The sequence below is a fragment of the Palaemon carinicauda genome, chromosome 8 (assembly GCF_036898095.1).
Source record: "Palaemon carinicauda isolate YSFRI2023 chromosome 8, ASM3689809v2, whole genome shotgun sequence".
Classification (NCBI taxonomy): domain Eukaryota; kingdom Metazoa; phylum Arthropoda; class Malacostraca; order Decapoda; family Palaemonidae; genus Palaemon; species Palaemon carinicauda.
The window spans coordinates 141,577,112-141,598,258 of NC_090732.1; the positions used below are offsets into that span (position 1 = coordinate 141,577,112).

At 46.6% G+C, this 21,147-nt stretch overlaps 1 protein-coding gene across 2 annotated transcripts in view; it reads left to right on the top strand.

Moving 5' to 3' along the window:
- Positions 1 to 1,520: 1,520 nt before the first annotated feature.
- Positions 1,521 to 21,147, top strand: part of wfs1 (wolframin ER transmembrane glycoprotein wfs1) — a 91,056-nt gene continuing 71,429 nt past the window's right edge. The window contains exon 1 of one of the 2 annotated variants that reach the window (XM_068379114.1): positions 1,521 to 1,760. In XM_068379114.1, coding sequence (XP_068235215.1) covers positions 1,676 to 1,760 — 85 coding nt within the window. In that variant the 5' untranslated portion in view covers positions 1,521 to 1,675. The remainder of the gene's footprint in view (positions 1,761 to 21,147) is intronic. The other variant, XM_068379115.1, reaches the window with a different exon arrangement.

The following is a 21,147-nucleotide window of genomic DNA, read 5'->3' on the forward strand; positions in this document are numbered from 1 at the left end:
CAGTGGAAGATCATGGTACGTACAGAGGCCATGACATTACCCAAGACTTGAGTTTAGTGTGTCCTTCTCCTAGAAGAGCTCCTTGCCATAACTGAAAAGGCTCTTCTAGCCTTACCAAAATGAAATTAGCCAATGAACCATTGCAGTGCAATATAGACCCCCTTTGAGCGAAGAAGAATTATTTGGCAATATCAATGTTGTCAGGTGTATGGGGATAGAGGAGAATGGGGAAAGAATAGACCAGACTATTTGGTGCATGCGTAGGCAAAGGAAAAATTAGCCGTAACAGAAGAGAGGTATCCAATGTAGTACTGTACTACCTGGCCAAAGGACCCAATAACTCTAGTGGTAGTATCTCAACAGGTGGCTGGTGCCCTAGCCAACCTAGTACCTACAAAGTTTTACTGCTACGCCGTTTATATGAAGATTTTTTTTTTTCAATTTCCATTTTATAGCGTACAGATCTTTCCATTCTTTTCGTTACAGTCTTGTTTCATCATAGTTAGGCCAATTTTATGTCTGTGCAAATTAGCTATGTAAGCACCTTTAGATTTTTTCTTTGTTTTACAATAATTATAATATACTTAGGAAAACTTAGGAAAATAGGATGAAGAAAGTTATCGATTTCGTCAAATTTCCTGATAATCCTATAGCATAGTTTAATTTTGTTCTGAAGGAAATCGATTTAAATATGAAATTAAATAAGACTGGTAACTGAAAATCACTGATGCACATCCAACGCTGTAACGATAATCGTTTACTTCCGTGTCTATTGCGTAGGGTGCGGCGTGCACAATCTTATAAATGAAAAGTAAAATGTGGACAATGACGTTATTCTAAAAATAAAAATTACAGTTGAAGGGAAGTAACTATTATAACACCCATATTTGATGGGGTTAACCTAAATTTCTCAAACGCTTTACGCTTAATGTGTTAGCGTTAACTTCACTGATTTGATTGAAGTTTTGGATTTCTTTCTGAATATCGTGTTCAAGGTGTAGAATTGGTATAGGACAAAGATGAATAAAAATGAAGATATTTTCAACTCACGATAGATAATTCCAGAATGTGTTTCGTGTAGCTAATATTGTCTTTGCTACAAAATGCAATAACGATGATTCATTTAATCGTAACGCACACCTGCATGTGTCAACTTGAAAGTTGCCCCTCCTACGCATATAATGTTACCAGATCACCCTAACTTACTATTTTACCATCCCGTGTATTAGAATCCACAATGAATTACACAACTGTGATCATATTTTAAAAAATATCATACTAATGACATCCGAGCGATACTTGCGGTAATGGTGTTAAGTCATGAGCTGTGGAATCAAATTACAGCACCAAACACGGAACAGATAGATGAAAAACGTGATAGTTAAAAGAAATCAGCATTATTTGCATTTCAGGTAATGTTCTCAATGGTCATGGTTAGTTTTGTGTCTGTTTAAAAACTAATAGGTCAGTGGAAGTCATCAAAACAAATAGTTAATTATTCATCTTTGGAAACCTTACAAAAAAGCAAGAACGGTGGGGGTGCTCACTTACCTTTGTTTACCTTTTTGGGAGGAGCGCGTTGGACGTCAAATTTAAGTTGTGTCTACTTGTCAATTTACAGTGTGATTTTAATTGCTTGAGGATTATCGACACAGTATTGAGAAAGGGGAGAGTTATGTCTGCCACATTACCTGCTGATCCAACTGTACCTTTAGATACAGGAAAGAAAACATCTTCAAGACGACAATGGAGTGTACAAGGTGGTTATCCAAAACGGGTTTGGTGGCTTGCTTTCGTGTTATCTAGTCATTGGATATATCAGAGCTGAGAAAACACTAACGTCCCTTTCTATACTTAAATCTAAATGTTTCTGTATCAAGATTTATTTTGATAATCTAAGCCTTTCTGAACCAGGCTCCACTATTTAGGTGCGGAGTCCTGATCTATCAAGAAGATATGATCCACTCCTAGCTTTAATGCTACAAAGCGTTAGTAATATTAAAGGGTAAAGTTTTACTGTATTACAGATTCTGATTTCGAATAGAAAATATATGTTTTCCTGTAGTAAATAATGTGATTTGACGGAATTTTACCTTCATTTAAACAGCAAACCAACAGAACAATCAATTCGACTAACTTTAAGTAGCCGAACTGGTTGCTGTTATTATGGATGAAATGAAGGTGAAAACCAGTTAAATCACGGGATTTTCTACAGGAAAAAATATATTTTCTGATAAAATGTTTAGATATAATGTCTTATATATATTTTGTTAGAATGCTTAAATGTAATGACTTGTTCAAATTCCGTGTCACTTCACCCGCGTATGTACTGCTAACGATAACATTGCAACGTTACCAATGATACACAACGATACCAACGTTACAGTGGTATGGCTAACGTTAGCAATGCTATGGTAATATTATCATGTGTATTGTAAAGAATTTTTCCTTATACCCTTTACACAATATATAAAAAAGTATAAAAAGGGTACAGAACATAACAAACCCGCCTAACCTAACTTAGAAGTTCCCAGGTCACAAACCCAATATGCCCTTTATGTATATCATGTTAATCCGTGTCACTTCACTCACATTACAATAACGTTAGCACTGTTACGATAACATATATAATGGTTCTTGCTTCGCCATTAGCTTGCTTCGTTCGCATGAAAATAAAACATCAAGCTCGTATGTACTGACAAGCGGTAATGTTGAGCTGAGCACAGTAACATTAGTAATGTTACGCTAACATTAGCAATGTTAAATATAATGGTTCTTGTTCCTCGCTTATGATCACAAGAAAATAAAACATCAACCTTGTATGCACTGGCAAGCGGTAATGTTGAGCTTCGTACTTTAACAAAATATAGTAAAACTAACACATTAAATTTAAAGAAATTAATGACTTACTGTACTTTTATGACCGTGACAATGTAACTCGTGGGTCACAGGGGTGTTGTGACTGAGTCTGTGGTGTCTTAACTGCTTTGCCTTAGTTTAATACTGCACTTGGAACACTGTAAAAGTTGGTATATTACATTACGAAATTTAAGAAAATTATCAACATTGGAATTCACCAAAATACTTTCAAGTATGGATTACAAAAGGCGTTACAATTTTCTAAAACTTTGATCGTAAAATACGCAAAAAGACGTCACTTGAACTACAGAGACCTGACTTGGGCAAAGGTTTCCACGGAAAAGGGTTTGTTGGAAGGTGTGGGTAGGGAAATATTAACCCCCCTGTGCAAACTTTACATACGTATGGGTTCGTGATTGGTTAACGGAAAAGCAACGGAGTCTAGAGATTAAACATGAATGAACTAGAATGGGAAACTTGTCCAGAGTGACAAGGTAATAACAAAATGTATAAAAGTAAAATAGGAAGATAAAATGGAGTGTATGATAAACAATATTTGATGGGTATATAAGATGAGGTGATTTTATAAGGTATCGGATAATAAAACGAGTAATACTGGGGTCAAACGTAATAGGTATATGAGGGTATTACATAAAAGGAATGGTATAGTTGAACTGGATCAAGTAATAGATTTGAACAGAGCTGGTGGAGAAGATGAATAGTTACATTTCACAATTAGAGAAGAAGAAATCCTATTGGCGGAGGAAGAGTCTCTGTGCAGGGAGGCAGGGTTTTTGCGCAGAAGGTCGAAACCTGCTATGTACAAACGAACGAATGGGAGCGACTACAACCGGCAAGTAGAATGAGAAAAATTAAATGAGAAACACTGCTAATGTTACGCTAACATTTTATCTACTTCACACGTTGGCAGCTCTGGTTACTGTATTTTTTCATGAGACATAGCCTTTGCAATGGTGCCTCCAAAGTTTGTCCAGTTATACTGTTTTGTCTTTTGCTCCGTTTATGATACATCCGAGAAGGTAATGTATAGAGAAGAAAAGGCTGGTTTTACATTTATATATCGCCTCCCCAGTATGTTTTCCCCACCCAAAACCCCGAGTTCCCACTGGGGGTCCCCCATTATCGTAGGATATAGATATATATATTTCTGGAACTATTAATTTGCGACGGGAACGAGTGTCATTTTTGAAGAGAGCGTAATTTTTTCTATAAGAAAAAGTAGTTTTTTTATCAAAATATCACAATAAAAATACTAATGTAGTAAGGTAATAGTAACATACATATAATGAGGTAAGACTTAAGGCAAGGATACTTATAGTTCTTATGTGCAGTAGAGCATGAGGTATGGCCTATACATATGATTAGAAGGCTCAATGATATTCGTTTGGTTAGATATAGCATTAGTTGAAGACGTAAGAGCCTTGGGTAGTATTTGAGTGCACTTTAACATCATAAATTAGTTTCAAACTTAACCCAACATAAAAATTCAACAAAACAACTCGATAGTGGTATCGACAACAGTTTTGACCATAATCATTGCTAGAGTTGTCCAAAAAGCTATACTGTATTTTCTTACTTGCTGAGCCCTCATAAAATGAAAGGGAAAATATAAACTTTTACTGGTATTAGTGAACAAAACCTTAAACTTCCTCCTAACCCAACATAGAATGCTGTCCGTGCTTTTATGTAACGCACCCCGTCCAATCACCAAATCTGTGCAAGATAATTGTGTTCTTACTTGGTAAACTTCATAGCGTTTCCAAATGATGCATGACTGTAGTAGGAAAGATATATACAATTGATAGATATAGAAATATTCAATGTTATTGACATTGGCAAATTAGTGCAAGTCTTACAATTAAAATGGTAGTTGTTCCGTAACCGAAATACAAACCACGCTATTTACAAAGGGTTATTACTTTTAGCGTAGCTGAAATGGCGAGCCATTAGAATTTAACGAGGGTGTATTACCCCCGCGCTAGTTAGCGGGGGGGTAGGGGAGTGGTAGCTAGCTACCCCTCCTCCCCCTCACACACAGGTGAATACTCACTTTCACTTTTGGCTCGGACTGTGACAGACGTCTCTGTCTTGGTCCTCGCTTGGCAGCCATTGTCTGTTTTGTCTTTACTTAATCGCTTACTTTTCTTTTACTCAATATATATGTAAACATGTTTTCATGTTTGTATATATATTTGAGTATAGAAATAAGTAAGTTTCCTTTTCAGATGTGTGTGTGTAGTGTACGATATCTACGTGGAGGCCTCGGCAGTTAGGCCACCACGGCCTAATTTTATGGGTTGCGATCGAGTTTGACTTCGGTCTTTCTCTCTCTCTCTCTCTTGAGGTCGTTCACCCTTTTACTATGTTTTACTACGCCCTTGTAGCTTCCTTCCCGTGTGGGTGGGGTTGCTACGCCGTACATTTTGTTTCAATTAGTTTATGAATCTAATTGTAGTTGTTAATTTTTCAGCTTGTAGAACGATTCCTTTCGGGGTTTTCGTTTTTTTCCTTAGTGTTCATTCATTTTTAAATTACATAATTACATAGTTACATAATTATAATTGTTATAATTCTGTTTTGGTTACAGCTCTCCTTCCGCGAGTGTAAGTGGTTGTGAGGGCACGTGCCTGTTGTGTAATTCTTGTTCCTTTTCCTCGGGATTCCTCTTCGGAGCCTTCCCGGGGGAATGAATGTGTACTAATATTATTTGTTTTTATTTTTTTACAGTTACCGATCTAGTTCGTTTCTGTAATATAGCAACGGTGTGAGCTGTCTGGTTGAGTCCTGGGGATTCGGCTGTTGCTGCCTCCCCCCTTGTATTGTCGTCAGGGGCGTGTCTCCTTCTACTGGTAGTACTCCCGTGTCGACGGACAGCTCTCCAGTTCATTTTAGAACAGTCAGGAGGCTTGCCTCCTTGGGCGGATAACTTTCCTTCCGAGGGAAGTTTTTTTCCTGTCCAGCCTTGAGCTTTTCCTCTTTTGGGGGGTTCTTCTCTTGCCTTTTTTTCGTGCGACTATGCTCTTGGTGCTGAGCGGTCGCACCTGCAGTTTCGCTCAAGGGGCTGGGCAACTGCAGGAGCTCCTCTTCGGAGGATTGCCCCTTTTAGGTCACTGGCTGACCAGTCTCTTCCACGAAGTGTTTCTCTTTCGTTCGCGAGAGAGTACACTCATAGAGACTCCTCTTCGGAGGTTTCTTCTGTTGCTGTTGCTGTTGGCCTCCCTCGCCGTAAGGCCCTCCGTCCGCCTCGTCGTAAGGGCCTCTCATCTCCCTATAAGGGTGCTTGAGGCGCCTTTTTGAATCTCCGTTTGCAGCCTACAACTTCTTTTTCTCGATCTTCCGTCTTGGTGCAGATGGACAGCAGTCTAATCTCGTCTTCCGACGGGCAACGGTCTTCCCGACGGACAACGGTCTTCCCGACGGACAGCGGTCTTCCGACGGACATCAGTCTCCCGGCGGACAACGATCCCTTCGGGGCTAAGGGTTGCCCCCACGGGGGTTCTTCCCTTGCGTGTCAGGGTTTCCCTGCGCGCCCTTCTGTTCGTCAGCGCTCTCCTGTTCGTCAGCGCTTTCAAGATGATCTTCCCTGCGGTTCCTGTTACGTGCCCTGTGCGCCCACGTTCGCCCTCGCGATCTAGAACTTCGGTTCAGGTCGGGGTCAAGGACTCTTCTTCTTTGCACAGGCTTCCACGCGTAGCCTTCTGCTCGTCAGCGATCATCAGCTCGTCAGCGATCATCAGCTCGTCAGCGATCATCAGCTCGCCAGCGATCGTCAGCTCGTCAGCGATCATCAGCTCGCCAGCGATCTCCGGATCGCCCACGTGTGTTACAGCTGGCACGCCAACGTTCTCCAACACTTCTGAAGGAACATGGTTCGCCAGCTACTAGCTCAACTGCGGATGCTGATCGCCATCGCGCGACCCTCAACTGCAGATGCTGATCGCCATCGCGCGACCCTCAACTGCGGATGCTGATCGCCATCGCGCGACCCTCAACTGCAGATGCTGATCGCCATCGCGCGACCCTCAACTGCGGATGCTGATCGCCATCGCGCGACCCTCAACTGCGGATGCTGATCGCCATCGCGCGACCCTCAACTGCGGATGCTGATCGCCATCGCGCGACCCTCAACTGCGGATGCTGATCGTTATCGCACAACCCTGAACGATCGCCCTCTTGCGGATGCTGATCACCATCGCACCCTTTCACGCGATTATTCACCTGCGCATGCTGCTCGCCATCGCACAACCCTGAACGATTGCCCGCTTACGCATGCTGCTCCTCATCGCACAACCCTGAACGATCGCCCTCTTGCGGATGCTGATCACCATCGCACCCTTTCACGCGATTATTCACCTGCGCATGCTGCTCGCCATCGCACAACCCTGAACGATTGCCCGCTTACGCATGCTGCTCCTCATCGCACAACCCTGAACGATCGCCCTCTTGCGGATGCTGATCACCATCGCACCCTTTCACGCGATCATTCACCTGCGCATGCTGCTCGCCATCGCACAACCCTGAACGATTGCCCGCTTACGCATGCTGCTCCTCATCGCACAACCCTGAACGATCGCCCTCTTGCGGATGCTGATCACCATCGCACCCTTTCACGCGATCATTCACCTGCGCATGCTGCTCGCCATCGCACAACCCTGCCCGATTGCCCGCTTACGCATGCTGCTCCTCATCGCACAACCCTGAACGCTCGCCCTCTTGCGGATGCTGATCACCATCGCACCCTATCACGCGATCATTCACCTACACATGCTGCTCGCCATCGCTTACCGCCAGCGATCTTCTTCACCTACGCAGCAGCACGATCCCTCGCCGTCACGCCCATTCGCCTGCGCGCCCGCGCGATCGCTCGCCTGCGCGCCCGCGCGATCGCTCGCCTGCGCGCCCGCGCGATCGCTCGCCTGCGCGCCCTCGCGACCGCTCGCCTGCGCGCCCGCGCGAGCACTCACCTGCGCGCCCGCGCGACCATTCGCCTTTGCGCGACTGTTCGCCCTCGCGCGACCATAGTTCGCGGCGAATTCCACAGCCGGTGGTAGCAGCAGGGACGCGTGCTCCTAGGCGGCACTCGGGATCACCTCCATCCAAGCACAGGTTGGTAGTGCAGGACGAAGACAGGTCAGTACAGCATTCTTCCCACCTTCTTTTCAGGCAGGAACCGTCGTGTCCTCTCCAAAGGATCGCCCGATCCCTTTCACCTTAGCGAGGATTTCGGACTCTGTGTCCTTGGAGCAGCAGACATGGTTTGATCCGCTGGCACGGGCGTTAATGAGGTTTATGAAACCAGCACTCACCGGCCAGGGTAACAAACCAGCGGCTGTCTCTCCTACGCTGAAGAGAAAGAGAGGAGTGGACTTAGTGGTGACTTCCCCCAGGGCGAAGTTGGTTCCCAAGAGGTCGGTCTCGAGGGTCCCCTCTCCTGCACGAGTACTCTCTCCTTCTCCCGCCCTGGAAGGATTTTTGGCGGGGGGGCTTTCCGTTGAAGATTTCTCCATCGGACAAGGGGTGACTGCTTACCTCTTCCTCTGGGAGCTTACCAGGTTCTTTCCCTCCTCGGTTACGGCCCGAGGTTTGGTTCAAGGAAGCTACAGGAAGATCAAGGGTACTTTCCTCCTCTCGAGCTCAGGCACCTTGGCCTTTCGTCGTTAAGTATCTACTTGCGGACAAGCTCGATGTTGTACCATCTGGACGCGCTGACTGAAGGCTTCATTCGGGTGTCTCATCTGTGGAGGTCAACGACCTCAGACACCCTTCCATCCTTGAGAAGAGTTTTGTCTTTGCCCAAGGACAGAGACTTAGACGTCTGCTGTGCGGAGTAAATCGACTTCCGGTTTCACTCCTCCAAGGCGCTTTCTTCCAGACTCTGCAGGGCTCCAGCTCCCTTTTCTTTCAACCACGTCGGCCTAAGTTATCGGCTACGACAACTGGGACAAGGTGTCCAATTGCAGTTTCCTCCTGTCAGGAACAGATGGCACGGGAGACTCCCCCGGGGGGGCATAGTCCTAAAAGGAGTTCACGAACTCTAGGATTGCAGGTTTTTTCGCTGGGAGGATGCTTAAGGTTACTCATCCGAATGACAGCTTCCCGATGCCCATTCCCGCACAATCTCTGTGAGTAGCCAAGGATATCGCGCCTGCCGTCTCTGTCAGCGAATTCAGTGTCTCTGAACCTCTATGCCATAGCATCAGCAGAGTTGCCCGGTTGGGCAGAATGATCCATACCTTAGGCGAAGGTCTTCCTTAGGATCATCGACGGCTTCACCCCCGGCCCCCTCAGTCGATCCTTTCTTGTAAGGAAGGATCTGAGAGGGGATGTCCATAGTCGACCTCTCAGCCCTGATCAAGTTTGTCGAACAAACTTCGGCCAGCGTAGACCAGCAGAATCGATCAGACTGGTAACGAGGCGACAGGACTCCTTTAACCCTGGATCGGAAGGACGGGTACTTTCAGTTTCCATTCCATCCATCTTCCAGGGTGCTCGTCGAATTCAGCCTAAACTGCAAGTATTCCTGCTTATGATGCAGTGTGGCTATCCCGCCGTGGCATAGCAGGTTTGTTTCCCCAGAGAACTCTCCCTGCCTTCCTCTTGGCCGCTCAGGTGCAGACTTCCGCCTCCTCTGCTGTTTGGAGGGCTGGTCAACTCCGGTAGGCTCGGGTTTCGACCTTCTTCAGCGCCGGGAAAAGCTTCCGAATGCTGACCATGAGTGTGGGCTCATGGTATTTTGCTTGGAGCCTTCTCTTCCTCTGCCTCAACATCTGGAGTATCTGGCCATGATATTGAGTCAACCGCCTTACCACGTTGGAAACCCCGCTTCTCGTCCGTCCAGCGAGGTTAAGCAACGTCGGTACTTGGATGGGTGACCACCTGGGGACGCCAGATTCTGTTACCACATCCTCCGAGCCTTCCTTTCGGTTCACCGTGGCAAGACTGAGGAGAGTCGCAGTACCTGTTCTCAGTCAAGCAGAGTTTTCAGCCCTACCTTGGAACGTTTCCTAGTTCTTCTTTCCTCATTGACCCGTTTATAGTCCGAACGGTCGCCTCAGGATAAGTTCCATGTGGGGCGATCCAAGTTCCGGTGGCTTCAGGCAATGTTTAACCGGACTCCCTGGCCCTATGGGACCAGCGGAACTATTAAACCTACAATGGGTGTTGATCTATGGAGCCTCTTGATGGTAGTGGATATTCTCGTCCTTTCCCCACATTCTTGATGCGGTTCTCGGACTCGTCAAAGGAAAGGGGGGGGGCATGTTCCGGTCCAGGCCTATGGTCAAGACCTGAAGGATACCTCTCCATCATTCAGGCAGGCTTAAGGGCCTTAGTCTGGCCCCTCTTCAGATCCTACCGCTCCTGCCAAGTCGCCCCGTTGCGTGTCGACTTCATGCTAACCAGCAGGGGACGCATTTTCACACCTTCACATCTTGCAGTAGAGATATCGGGATGATTGAGATTCTCTCAATTCCACCATCGGCTCTCTCATTCCAGGCAGGGGAATGTTTCTCTCAGACTATCCGAGCAGAGCCTCATAGAGAGAGTGTACCTAGGGGTCTTTGACCTTGGGTAACCAGCAAGTGCTGGTCTGGGGGACCTGATCGCGACAGCTTGGAACCTCAAGCTTCCGCTAGTTTTCCCCCCAGTCTCAGACCCCGAGACTCTGGCAAGATGCATTCCGGTGATGGTGGGACAACTTCGACGCCTGCGTCTTCCCTCCTTTTTGTCTGCGGACAATGGGTCTCAACAAAACCAGGTTGTCTGTCAACCTTTCAATGGGAGAGCTCCACTGGGACTATGTGCAGAACGGTTTCTGGACCCTCTGCTTCCCCTGACGGAACTCCCGGGAGAGCTTCTCCCACGGCGCAGACTACTCAAGCAACCACACTGCGACATCTCTCCCGAACCGGGGCGTCGCTTCGGCTTCATGCCTGGAGACACTACGCTTCCTCCTCTAGAAGAGACAACCCGCTACAGTCGCGGTACGGAGGTCGCGTCATCTGCGATAGTCATCCACAGGGGTCTCCCAGGCAAAGTGAAGAGTCTAAGGTGGTTGGTGCCGTGGGAGATATACCTCTTCCCGTGAGGCCTCTTCTCCAGCAATAACGGTCTTATCGCCTTTCGGCGGGAGGAAACTCCTTTCCGCTCTTGGCAATGAAGCCTGTCGCTCAGCCTTTCCCTGACCTTCAGGCTTAAAGGAATAACTTTTTCCTGCCCGCTGGATCTATCCTCGCTCATGCGAAGCTACGATCGTCCCTGCCCTAGTCGGAGGAAGACCTCCAACTTGGAGCATGGCTCGGACTTTTAGTCCTTTAAGAGATCTTCTCAAGACCCTTTTACGACAGGCCTCGGATTGTATTCCGCCCTGGGTCTTCTGCTCACTCTGGCCACGGCCAGTGTGTAAGCAATCTTCTTGGTCTCTTACTACTCCCCCCCTTTCTAAGGAAGAGGGGAAGGCAACATTCAGGCTCGCTCCTGAGTTGTTGGCTAGACTCAGAATCTGTGGGTCCCGACCCTTCGGTCCGATTCATTCAAGATTTTGAGTCTCCATTCTGTGTCTGATGTCCCAAGACCTTCTCTTTCTTGCCAGTACAGGAATCGAGAGGTTAGCGCTGGGAACAGCTGCAGTTTGGCCTCAGTTGCAGCCGATTTGGGAACACAAGGAGAACATGGGGGGAGAGTCACCAGTATACCTCTTCAGCCCGGACTCAAGGACATTCATCTCGACCTGTCTTCAGACCCTCCCCCGTCACGTCGCCCTACAGCACGATGTTGGATACATCGCAACGTCCCTCGCCTTCGAGTAATACTACTCTGTGACGCAGGTGCTACAAGCTGGAGTCTGGAAGCGTCTGATGACCTTCGCAGCCCGCTTCCTGCAGGGCGTGACCCACAGGAGTCTCGATACGTTTTCTATCGCTCTGTGGTGGCTACACAACAGCTGGTCTAACCTCAGGCTCCTTTTTGGACAGGTAGCAGAAGGTTGAGGGCATTGTTATCAGGTTTTAGTCTGCATGAACGAAAGAAGTATGTCTGGCCCTTACTTCTTTCTTCATCATCCCCTCTACGGGGAAGCAGCATCCTGGTCTCTGCATAGCTGACCTCGAACCTCTGCAGGTAAACCATGCTTCCTTGTGTTCCGAGTATTGAGTCAATACTGTCGCGTCCCCCATACCCTGACGAGGTGGTATTGGGAACGTCTTAACCCAGAGTTCCTTCTGGAACTCCAGGTCAACTGCCTAAGACGGGTCACACTTCTTCCTTCACACACAAGCTTACGTAGGCCACATGGTTCCTTGCGGTGCAAGGAACTTGTGAGGTGCAGGGACTCCTTTTCTCGAGTGCGACTCACTCGGATTCTGAGTCCCCGGGTAAAGCCAAAGCCAGTATGGCTGGGGACTTTCCACCCTTCCTAAGGGATAAGTCACCCTTTGTAAATAGCGTGGTTTGTATTTCGGTTACGGAACAAATGACAAATTCGAAGATAATTTGTATTTTTCCTAACCATACAAACCTTAGCTATTTACACATATTTGCCCGCCAGCCCTGTCCCCCAAGACAAGTCCTACCTCTAAGTGAAAGTGAGTATTCACCTGTGTGTGAGGGGGAGGAGGGGTAGCTAGCTACCACTCCCCTACCCCCCCCGCTAACTAGCGCGGGGGTAATACACCCTCGTTAAATTCTAATGGCTCGCCATTTCAGCTACGCTAAAAGTAATAACCCTTTGTAAATAGCTAAGGTTTGTATGGTTAGGAAAAATACAAATTATCTTCGAATTTGTCATCTTTTATTTAAGGCCAATAGACACTCTTCATGTTACTACCTGACATAAGTGTCTTATCTGTTGTAAGTACAGTGCACGGTAGACCGGGCATACAGGGTAGGCTAAAAGGAGATGGTCGTGCCCACAGAAAAGGTCCATGGTCAAAAGAATTTGGTGTTGGTATGTTCCTATACATAATGTAAACCTTCAAACTTTAATGGGAGTATTAATTCTGAGAAACTGAAATGGCTATTAAGCTTCTAACAAGGTAAACACAGTTGGTTGCAGGATGGTGGGTAACTTTGCCCACACAATAGATAGCACTACTTTCAATATGACTTCAGCCTATGTGGGTTACTGATGTACTCTTCTGTGCATCCTGGTATGGCCATTATTTTTTTATTTTTTTTTTTTGTCTATACAGGTTGCTTTGTTGTTTATTTGTGCTTTGATTTCGTCTGCTTTAGCAGATATGCAGCTATACCCTAGTAAACCTGGCTGAGGTATTGGCAGGTACGTGAGCAAGATCTGACGTGGAGTGTCATCCTCTGTAGATTTTACAGTGGTCTTGACTGCTCATAGACTTCTTCCTGTTCCTAGTACAGGGAAGGACCTGTGCAGTCTGCTGAGTTCTCAAAGAAGAGGAAGAAAAAGTTGAAGATGGATTTGTTGGCATTGGACTTGGCATTACCTAAGCTGATTTTGAGAAACACTTAAGCTCCTTCATCCCTCTTTCAGGTGCGAATCTGGGTTTTCTCTTTGCCTTTGCACAAGGCCAAAAATGACGGAGGAAAGAAGAGAAAGGGAGTTAAACCCACACCCGTGGAAGTTTTTCGAATGGGAGTATTATTTTTCAATATTAAACTTACCCGATAATCATGTAGCTGTCAACTCCGTTGCCCGACAGAATTCTATGGAGGGATACGCCAGCTATCACAATACTAGAAGGGGGTGTATTTACCAGCGCCACCTGTGGCCAGGTACTCAAGTACTTCTTGTTGACACCTCCTCAATTATTCCTCTGTCGTGCTTCCGGCAAGACGTTCTGGGATACGCTTATGTTCTTGGAGTATTTTCACGACTTTGGTGAAGTATTTCTCTTTGATTTCGGCTGTCGCTTTACTGGAAACTTCTATATTAGCTTAGTTAGCTTTTGGAATTAATTTGATTAATTTTGGTGACGAGAGAGTATGAACTCTCGTTCACCTTTCAATGGCCGACCCTTCCCTTAGACGGAAGTGTTGGTGTCTAAGAGAGTATAGACTCTCTTTCTTAATTTTGCTTAACAAAAGTTATAGATTTATTTTATATCTCTCCGCCTCTTATAGGCCTCTTCGATTAACTTCCTTTTATTATAAACTCATTAAAATTAATTTTTATATTTGTTTATATTCGACCTTCCTAATAGTAGGCGGTCTTTTACCGAAGTTAATAAACTTTGAGCCCGTCATTTCGGTTTTACCTGTTAACATATTATGCTATTTCCGCCACAGAGTTTGAAAGATTTTCTTTGACAGTCTCGTACTGTTTTCAAAGCTGAACTAACGTTTTGTTTTGTCTCTGCAGTTGTTGACGTTCAGAACGTTCAACTTGCACTCTATGGTTACGATAGAGAAAGAATGTTCACGGTTTCACGTTGCAGTAAGAGTAACCGTGTCTAGCGTTTTGTTCATTCTTTCTTAACTTAATGGTTTTGATCCTAATAAAGGAACTTTTCAGTTTTTTTTTTTTCCTTTAACAATAATATGTTTTAACGATATATGATTGGGCTCTTCTCTCAGGTTCTAAGTCAAGAGAGAGAGAGAGAGAGAGAGAGAGAGATAGAGACGGAGGGAGAAAGAGGATAAACGTTTCATTCAAGCCTGCCAGGCGTACGAGTAACGTCGTTATCGTTTTTTGCTCTTCTCCCTAGTCTCTTTAGGGGAAGAAACTAAACGTTTCTAGAGTGATCTAGTGTTTAGTCTCTTTCCAACCACTGAATTATCTTTCATTAGATTTTTCTGTTACATTGTAATTCTGTTTTCGCAATTACTAACTTTGAGAAAGGATAGAATTGCGTATTTCAGGTACAAACCACTTAAAGTTTCGAGTTCAGTGAAATAAGTGCAAACAGAAATCAAAGTGATAAGTGATTAGTGCGTGAGGGTACTTTTGTGCGCGCCAGTCGTCCTCCCAGTCCGGGACCTCTTGCAAGCTCCCAAGCCCAGGGGAGAAGCAATGTCGAAGGGCATAAGGGTTCAGCAGGCCTTGATCGGCGCACAGAAGTATTCTCGGTGGTTGTGGGCGTGTCTTACCGAGACCGTCACTCCCACCCGCAGACGATTGAGCCCTTTTTTTTTTTGCTCGTCTGCAGAAGAGATTAGGGGAGAAAATAAAGGCAGAGTAACGCTGGTCTCAGGTCTCAAGACTTCTTAAACGTTAAGTCCAGACCTATGCCAGACGTACGAAGTTAAAGTTCACAACCCGAATGCAGTCATTGGGTTAGCTCTGACTCTCCTCAGTCATCAGTTGATTACACTCCGCCTAAGAGGAGTAAGGTTCTGCCACAACAGATCTCTGCTGTTAAGGCTTTACCTCAGCAGAACTTAGTGTCTGCCGACCCCAAGTTAACTCTACTGCAGTCCATACAGTCACAACTTTCGGTCTTGATGCGTGAGTGTCGGGCTGAGAGTGTTGCACCTCCTCCTCCGCCTACACTCCCTCCACCTGTTCTCGCTCCGCCTGTGCTCGCCCAGCCTGCACCTGCTCCGCCTGTGCTCGCCCAGCCTGCACCTGCTCCGCCTGGTCGCAGCACCATCTGCCAGGCGTACGATGTTGTGAACTCTACTACAGTCCATGCAAGCACAGCTTTCGGACTTGATGAGTGAGTGTCGGGCTGAGAGTGTTGCTCCTCCGCCTCCGCCTACACTCCCTCCTCCTACACTCGCTCCGCCTGATCACAGTACCATCTGCCAGGCGTACGATGTTGTGGACTCTACTACAGTCCATGCAAGCACAGCTTTCGGACTTGATGAGTGAGTGTCGGGCTGAGAGTGTTGCTCCTCCGCCTCCGCCTACACTCCCTCCTCCTACACTCGCTCCGCCTGATCACAGTACCATCTGCCAGGCGTATGATGTTGTGGACTCTACTACAGTCCATGCAAGCACAGCTTTCGGACTTGATGCGTGAGTGTCGGGCTGAGAGTGTTGCTCCTCCGCCTCCGCCTACACTCCCTCCACCTACACTCGCTCCGCCTGATCGCAGTACCACCTGCCAGCAGTTCCACCTGCCAGGCGTACGATGTTGAGACACGTGCTGAGTTTGCTGTTCCCTGTGGTGTTCAGCCTCCGCCTTTCTTAAGGCAACCTTTACATTGGGATCAGGAGGATTATACCTCTCTTCCTCCGCCTCCACTTGCTGCTCCACCAGTGATGCAACACTCGGTTGAGGTACAACAACCTCTCCCGTCCATGAGTCAGTTTCCTCAGCTCTTGCTGCAGCGAGCTCAACCCTCCATAAGGCAAGCACCACAACACCTTAGCCTTGCGCCTCAGGAGCCTCAGCTTGCGAGACATTTACCTTGTTCTGCGCAGCCTCTTCCTCATCGCGCTCCGCTCACACCACAGGAACTGGAACTTGCTACTCCGCTTCCACCAACCGCTCAGCAAGCGCAACCCTTGGGTTCAACCACTCATGCTAGGAGTCAGCCTCCTCCACCCATGCGCCTTCCTTCTGCTTGTCTTTTATTCAGCCTTTGCAGACTGAGCCTCAGGTGTTCCCTCATCGGAGTCTTGAAGAGGAAACCACACTATTGTTGTTCCAGCTCGTTCTGACTCTGCTGTTCAGCATACCATGGTTTAAACCCCATGCAAGCATGCATAAAGCACTCTAGCACTGGTCATGGAATTTCTGAGAAATGTTAAACGCCATGCACACGCTCTGCTTTCCTTTCAGCAGGCTCTGCTTACAGCAGGCTCTGCTTTCTACATGCTCAGCATTCAGCATGCTCTGCATTCAGCATGCTCTGCATACAACATGCTCTGCATACAGCATGCTCTGCATACAACATGCTCTACATACAGCATGCTCTGCATACAGCATACTCTGCATACATCATGCTCTGCATACCTTACCGCATGCTTCTCAACACATCTTGGGTTGTTGCCAACTCACTAGACTGTCAAGCAGTTTCATAACGTTGCCTTCTAGTCTGCTGCTTTGCACCAGTGAACCCTCACTCAGAGAACTTAGCTTTTCTAGGATAAGGTCCCTGTAGATGAGAAAGTTCTTTTCTCCCTCCTTCTGATATTCCCTTGAGGACTCTGTCATTTGGAGGGAGCCTTTAGCTGCATAACCTCTTATGGACTTTTATTTAAGCATAACATGCTTACAGGGAAGGTAATGGTTACACTTCAGCCGCTAATCCCGTCTGTTACCACACCTGCTCCCATAGACCTTGAGCTGTGTTGCATGACATGCAGTCCAAGCTTAGTCCTTGTTAGAGGATTTTTTGTTTACGGAGTCAATGTGTCACGGGGAAGACGTTCAACAACCAACAGTAGGGACTTGTTGTGACGCAGTGGGGCAACCTCAGCAACCCGTTAAGGAGTTGTCTGTACGACCCAGACAGTCTAGACAGATTCGGGTTGTCACTGTACTTCCTCGCTTGCCCATGATTGACAGTTTACAGACTGTGCAGCAGTATCATGATCTTGTGTCCGGCTCCGTCAGACGACTGGCTTTTAAGAGCTCCCTCAAGTCGTCGCTGTCTGGAGATTTTCAAATGGACTATGGATCTGACCAAGGAACTGGGCCTCCTGGTCAATTTTGAGGAGTCTCAGCTCGTTCCATCCCAGACCATTGTCTCCTTGGGTATGGATCTTCAGAGTCGAGCTTTTCGGACTTGTCCGTCGGCCCCAAGGATCTTCCAAGCCCTAGAATGCATCCAGAGCATGCTGAGAAGGAACCGATGCTTAGTCAGGCAGTGGATGAGTCTAACAGGGACACTTTCATCGCTGGCCCTGTTCATCGAGTTAGGGAGACTCCACCTCCGCCCCCTTCAGTATCATCTAGCTGCTCACTGGATAAAGGACATGACGCTAGAGACGGGCTCAGTTCCTGTTTCCGAAGAGATGAGGTCTACTCTAACGTGGTGGAAGAACAGCATTCTTCTCAAGGAAGGTCTACCTTTGGCTGTTCAGACCTCCGACCACCGTCTCTTCTCGGACGCATCGGACACGGGCTGGGGTGCGACACTGGACGGACAGGAATGCTCGGGAACATGGAATCAGGAGCAAAGGACACTTCACATCTATTGCAAGGAGTTGTTGGCAGTTCATTTGGCCTTGATAAACTTCAAGTCCCTCCAGCTTAACAAGGTGGTGGAGGTGAACTCCGACTACACCACAGCCTTGGCTTACATCTCCAAGCAGGGAGGGACTCATTCGAGGAAGTTGTTCGAGATCGCAAGGGACCTCCTCATTTGGTCAAAAGATCGAAAGCTCACGCTGGTAACGAGGCTCATTCAGGGCGATATGAATGTCATGGCAGATCGCCTCAGCCGGAAGGGTCAGGTCTTCCCCACAGAGTGGACCCTTCACAAGAATGTTTGCAGCAGACTTTGGGCCCTGTGGGGTCAGCCAACCATAGATCTATTCGCTACCTCGATGACCAAGAGGCTCCTCTTGTATTGTTCTCCGATTCCAGACCCAGCAGCAGTTCGCGTGGATGCCTTTCTGCTGGATTGGTCCCATCTCAACCTGTATGCATTCCCGCCGTTCAAGATTGTCAACAGGGTACTTCAGAAGTTCGCCTCTCACAAAGGGACACGGCTGACGTTGGTTGCTCCCCTCTGGCCCGCGAGAGAATGGTTCACTGAGGTACTGCAATGGCTGGTCGACGTTCCCAGGACTCTTCCTCCTAGAGTGGACCTTCTGCGTCAACCTCACGTAAAGAAGGTACACCCAACCTCCACGCTCTTCGTCTGACTGCCTTCAGACTATCGAAAGACTCTCAAGAGCTAGAGGCTTTTCGAAGGAGGCAGCCAGAGCGATTGCCAGAGCAAGGACGACATCCACTCTCAGAGTCTATCAGTCTTAATGGGAAGTCTTCCGAAGCTGGTGCAAGGCCAATGCAGTTTTCCTCAACCAGTACCAATGTAACCCAGATTGCTGACTTCCTGTTACATCTAAGGAACGTAAGATCCCTATCAGCTCCTACGATCAAGGGTTACAGAAGTTTGTTGGCAGCGGTTTTCCGCCACAGAGGCTTGGATCTTTCCTCCAACAAAGATCTACAGGACCTCCTTAGGTCTTTTGAGACCTCAAAGGAACGTCGGTTGTCCACTCCAGGCTGGAATCTAGACGTGGTCCTAAGGTTCCTAATGTCATCAGGATTTGAACCGCTCCAATCAGCCTCTTTTAAGGACCTCACATTAAAAACTCTTTTCCTCGTGTGCTTAGCAACAGGTAAAAGAGTAAGTGAGATCCACGCCTTCAGCAGGAACATAGGTTTCACATCTGAAACGGCTACATGTTCCTTGCAGCTCGGTTTTTGGCTAAAAACGAGCTTCCTTCCCGTCCTTGGCCTAAGTCGTTCGAGATCCCAAGCCTGTCCAACATGGTGGGGAACGAACTGGAGAGAGTACTTTGCCCAGTTAGAGCTCTTAAGTACTATCTAAGAAGGTCAAAACCATTACGAGGACAATCAGAAGCCTTATGGTGTGCTATCAAGAAGCCTTCTCTACCAATGTCTAAGAACTCAGTTTCTTACTACATCAGGCTTCTGATTAGAGAAGCAAATTCTCATCTGAAGGAAGAAGACCTTGCTTTGCTGAAGGTAAGGACACATGAAGTGAGAGCTGTGGCTACTTCAGTGGCCTTCAAACAGAACCGTTCTCTGCAGAGTGTTATGGATGCAACCTATTGGAGAAACAAGTCAGTGTTCGCATCATTCTATCTCAAAGATGTCCAGTCTCTTTACGAGTACTGCTACACCCTGGGTCCATTCGTAGCAACGAATGCAGTAGTAGGCGAGGGCTCAGCCACTACATTCCCATAATCCCATAACTTTTTAACCTTTCTCTTGAATACTTTTTATGGGTTGTACGGTCGGCTAAGAAGCCTTCCACATCCTTGTTGATTTGGCGGGTGGTCAATTCTTTCTTGAGAAGCGCCAAGGTTAAAGGTTGTGATGAGGTCCTTTAGTATGGGTTGCAGCCCTGTATACTTTAGCACCTTTTAGTTGATTCAGCCTCCCAAGAGGAACGCTGCGCTCAGTAAGGAAGACGATCTTATTAAAGGCAGAGTAACGGTTCAAGTCGACTTCCTTACCAGGTACTTATTATTTCATTGTTATTGTGGATAACTGATTATATGAAATATGGGATACTTAGCTATCCTTTAATCTTGTACACTGGTTTTCACCCACCCCCCTGGGTGTGAATCAGCTACATGATTATCGGGTAAGTTTAATATTGAAAAATGTTATTTTTATTAATAAAATAAATTTTTGAATATACTTACCCGATAATCATGATTTAATCGACCCTCCCTTCCTCCCCATAGAGAACCAGTGGACCGAGGAATAATTGAGGAGGTGTCAACAAGAAGTACTTGAGTACCTGGCCACAGGTGGCGCTGGTAAATACACCCCCTTCTAGTATTGTGATAGCTGGCGTATCCCTCCATAGAATTCTGTCGGGCAACGGAGTTGACAGCTACATGATTATCGGGTAAGTATATTCAAAAATTTATTTTATTAATAAAAATAACATTTTCTCCTTCGAGCAAAGGTGATACTCTCCTGCTTCCCCCTAATGTGCTCCTGCTGTTGTGACTGTTGATGACTCACGCAGTGATCTGGACATTTTATGTGTTGTGGCCTACCCTTGGTATTAATAAGCTCCTAGAGTTCTTAACAATCGATAGAGCTCAGAAGTCTTCTCTTCCTGTTTTCCCTCCTGCTATTGTTTCACCTGCGGAGAGCAATTAGTTGGTGCCAATGTTTGCATCTTTACCTGCCGCTGTGGAGGAGCTCCCTTCTCTTGCTGCCGAGAGTTTACCCGTCACTGAGAAACCCTCAACTTCAGTGACGAAGAAATGCCGACTGTCCTCTCCTGTAATTTTTTTTTAGAGCCTTATTTCTTGCATGTGGAATCTATGGAGGTGCTGCTTGCCTCCCTGAGGAAGAAGCATAAACCCTGAGCTACAGATCTTAGCCGAGTATAGTTATTCCAAATTATATCTGATCTGTTACCCTTCCAAAGGTGATAGGCCTCCTGTTTCTCAGAATAAGCATGTTTGCCGAAGTAATATCCAATATAAATAGCTACAGGTTTGTATTAGGAAGGGAAAGATACAAATTATCTAAGAATTTGTCATGTTTGTAGTCCTTATTGAACCAGAGTTTGTCTTTCACAGTATTTTAGCATTCGAGTAGGGGTATGGCTATCAATCATATTGACCCGATTTATATTCAAAAGAGCAACAGGTTCAACACTTTTATACAATTGTGACCAATTCAA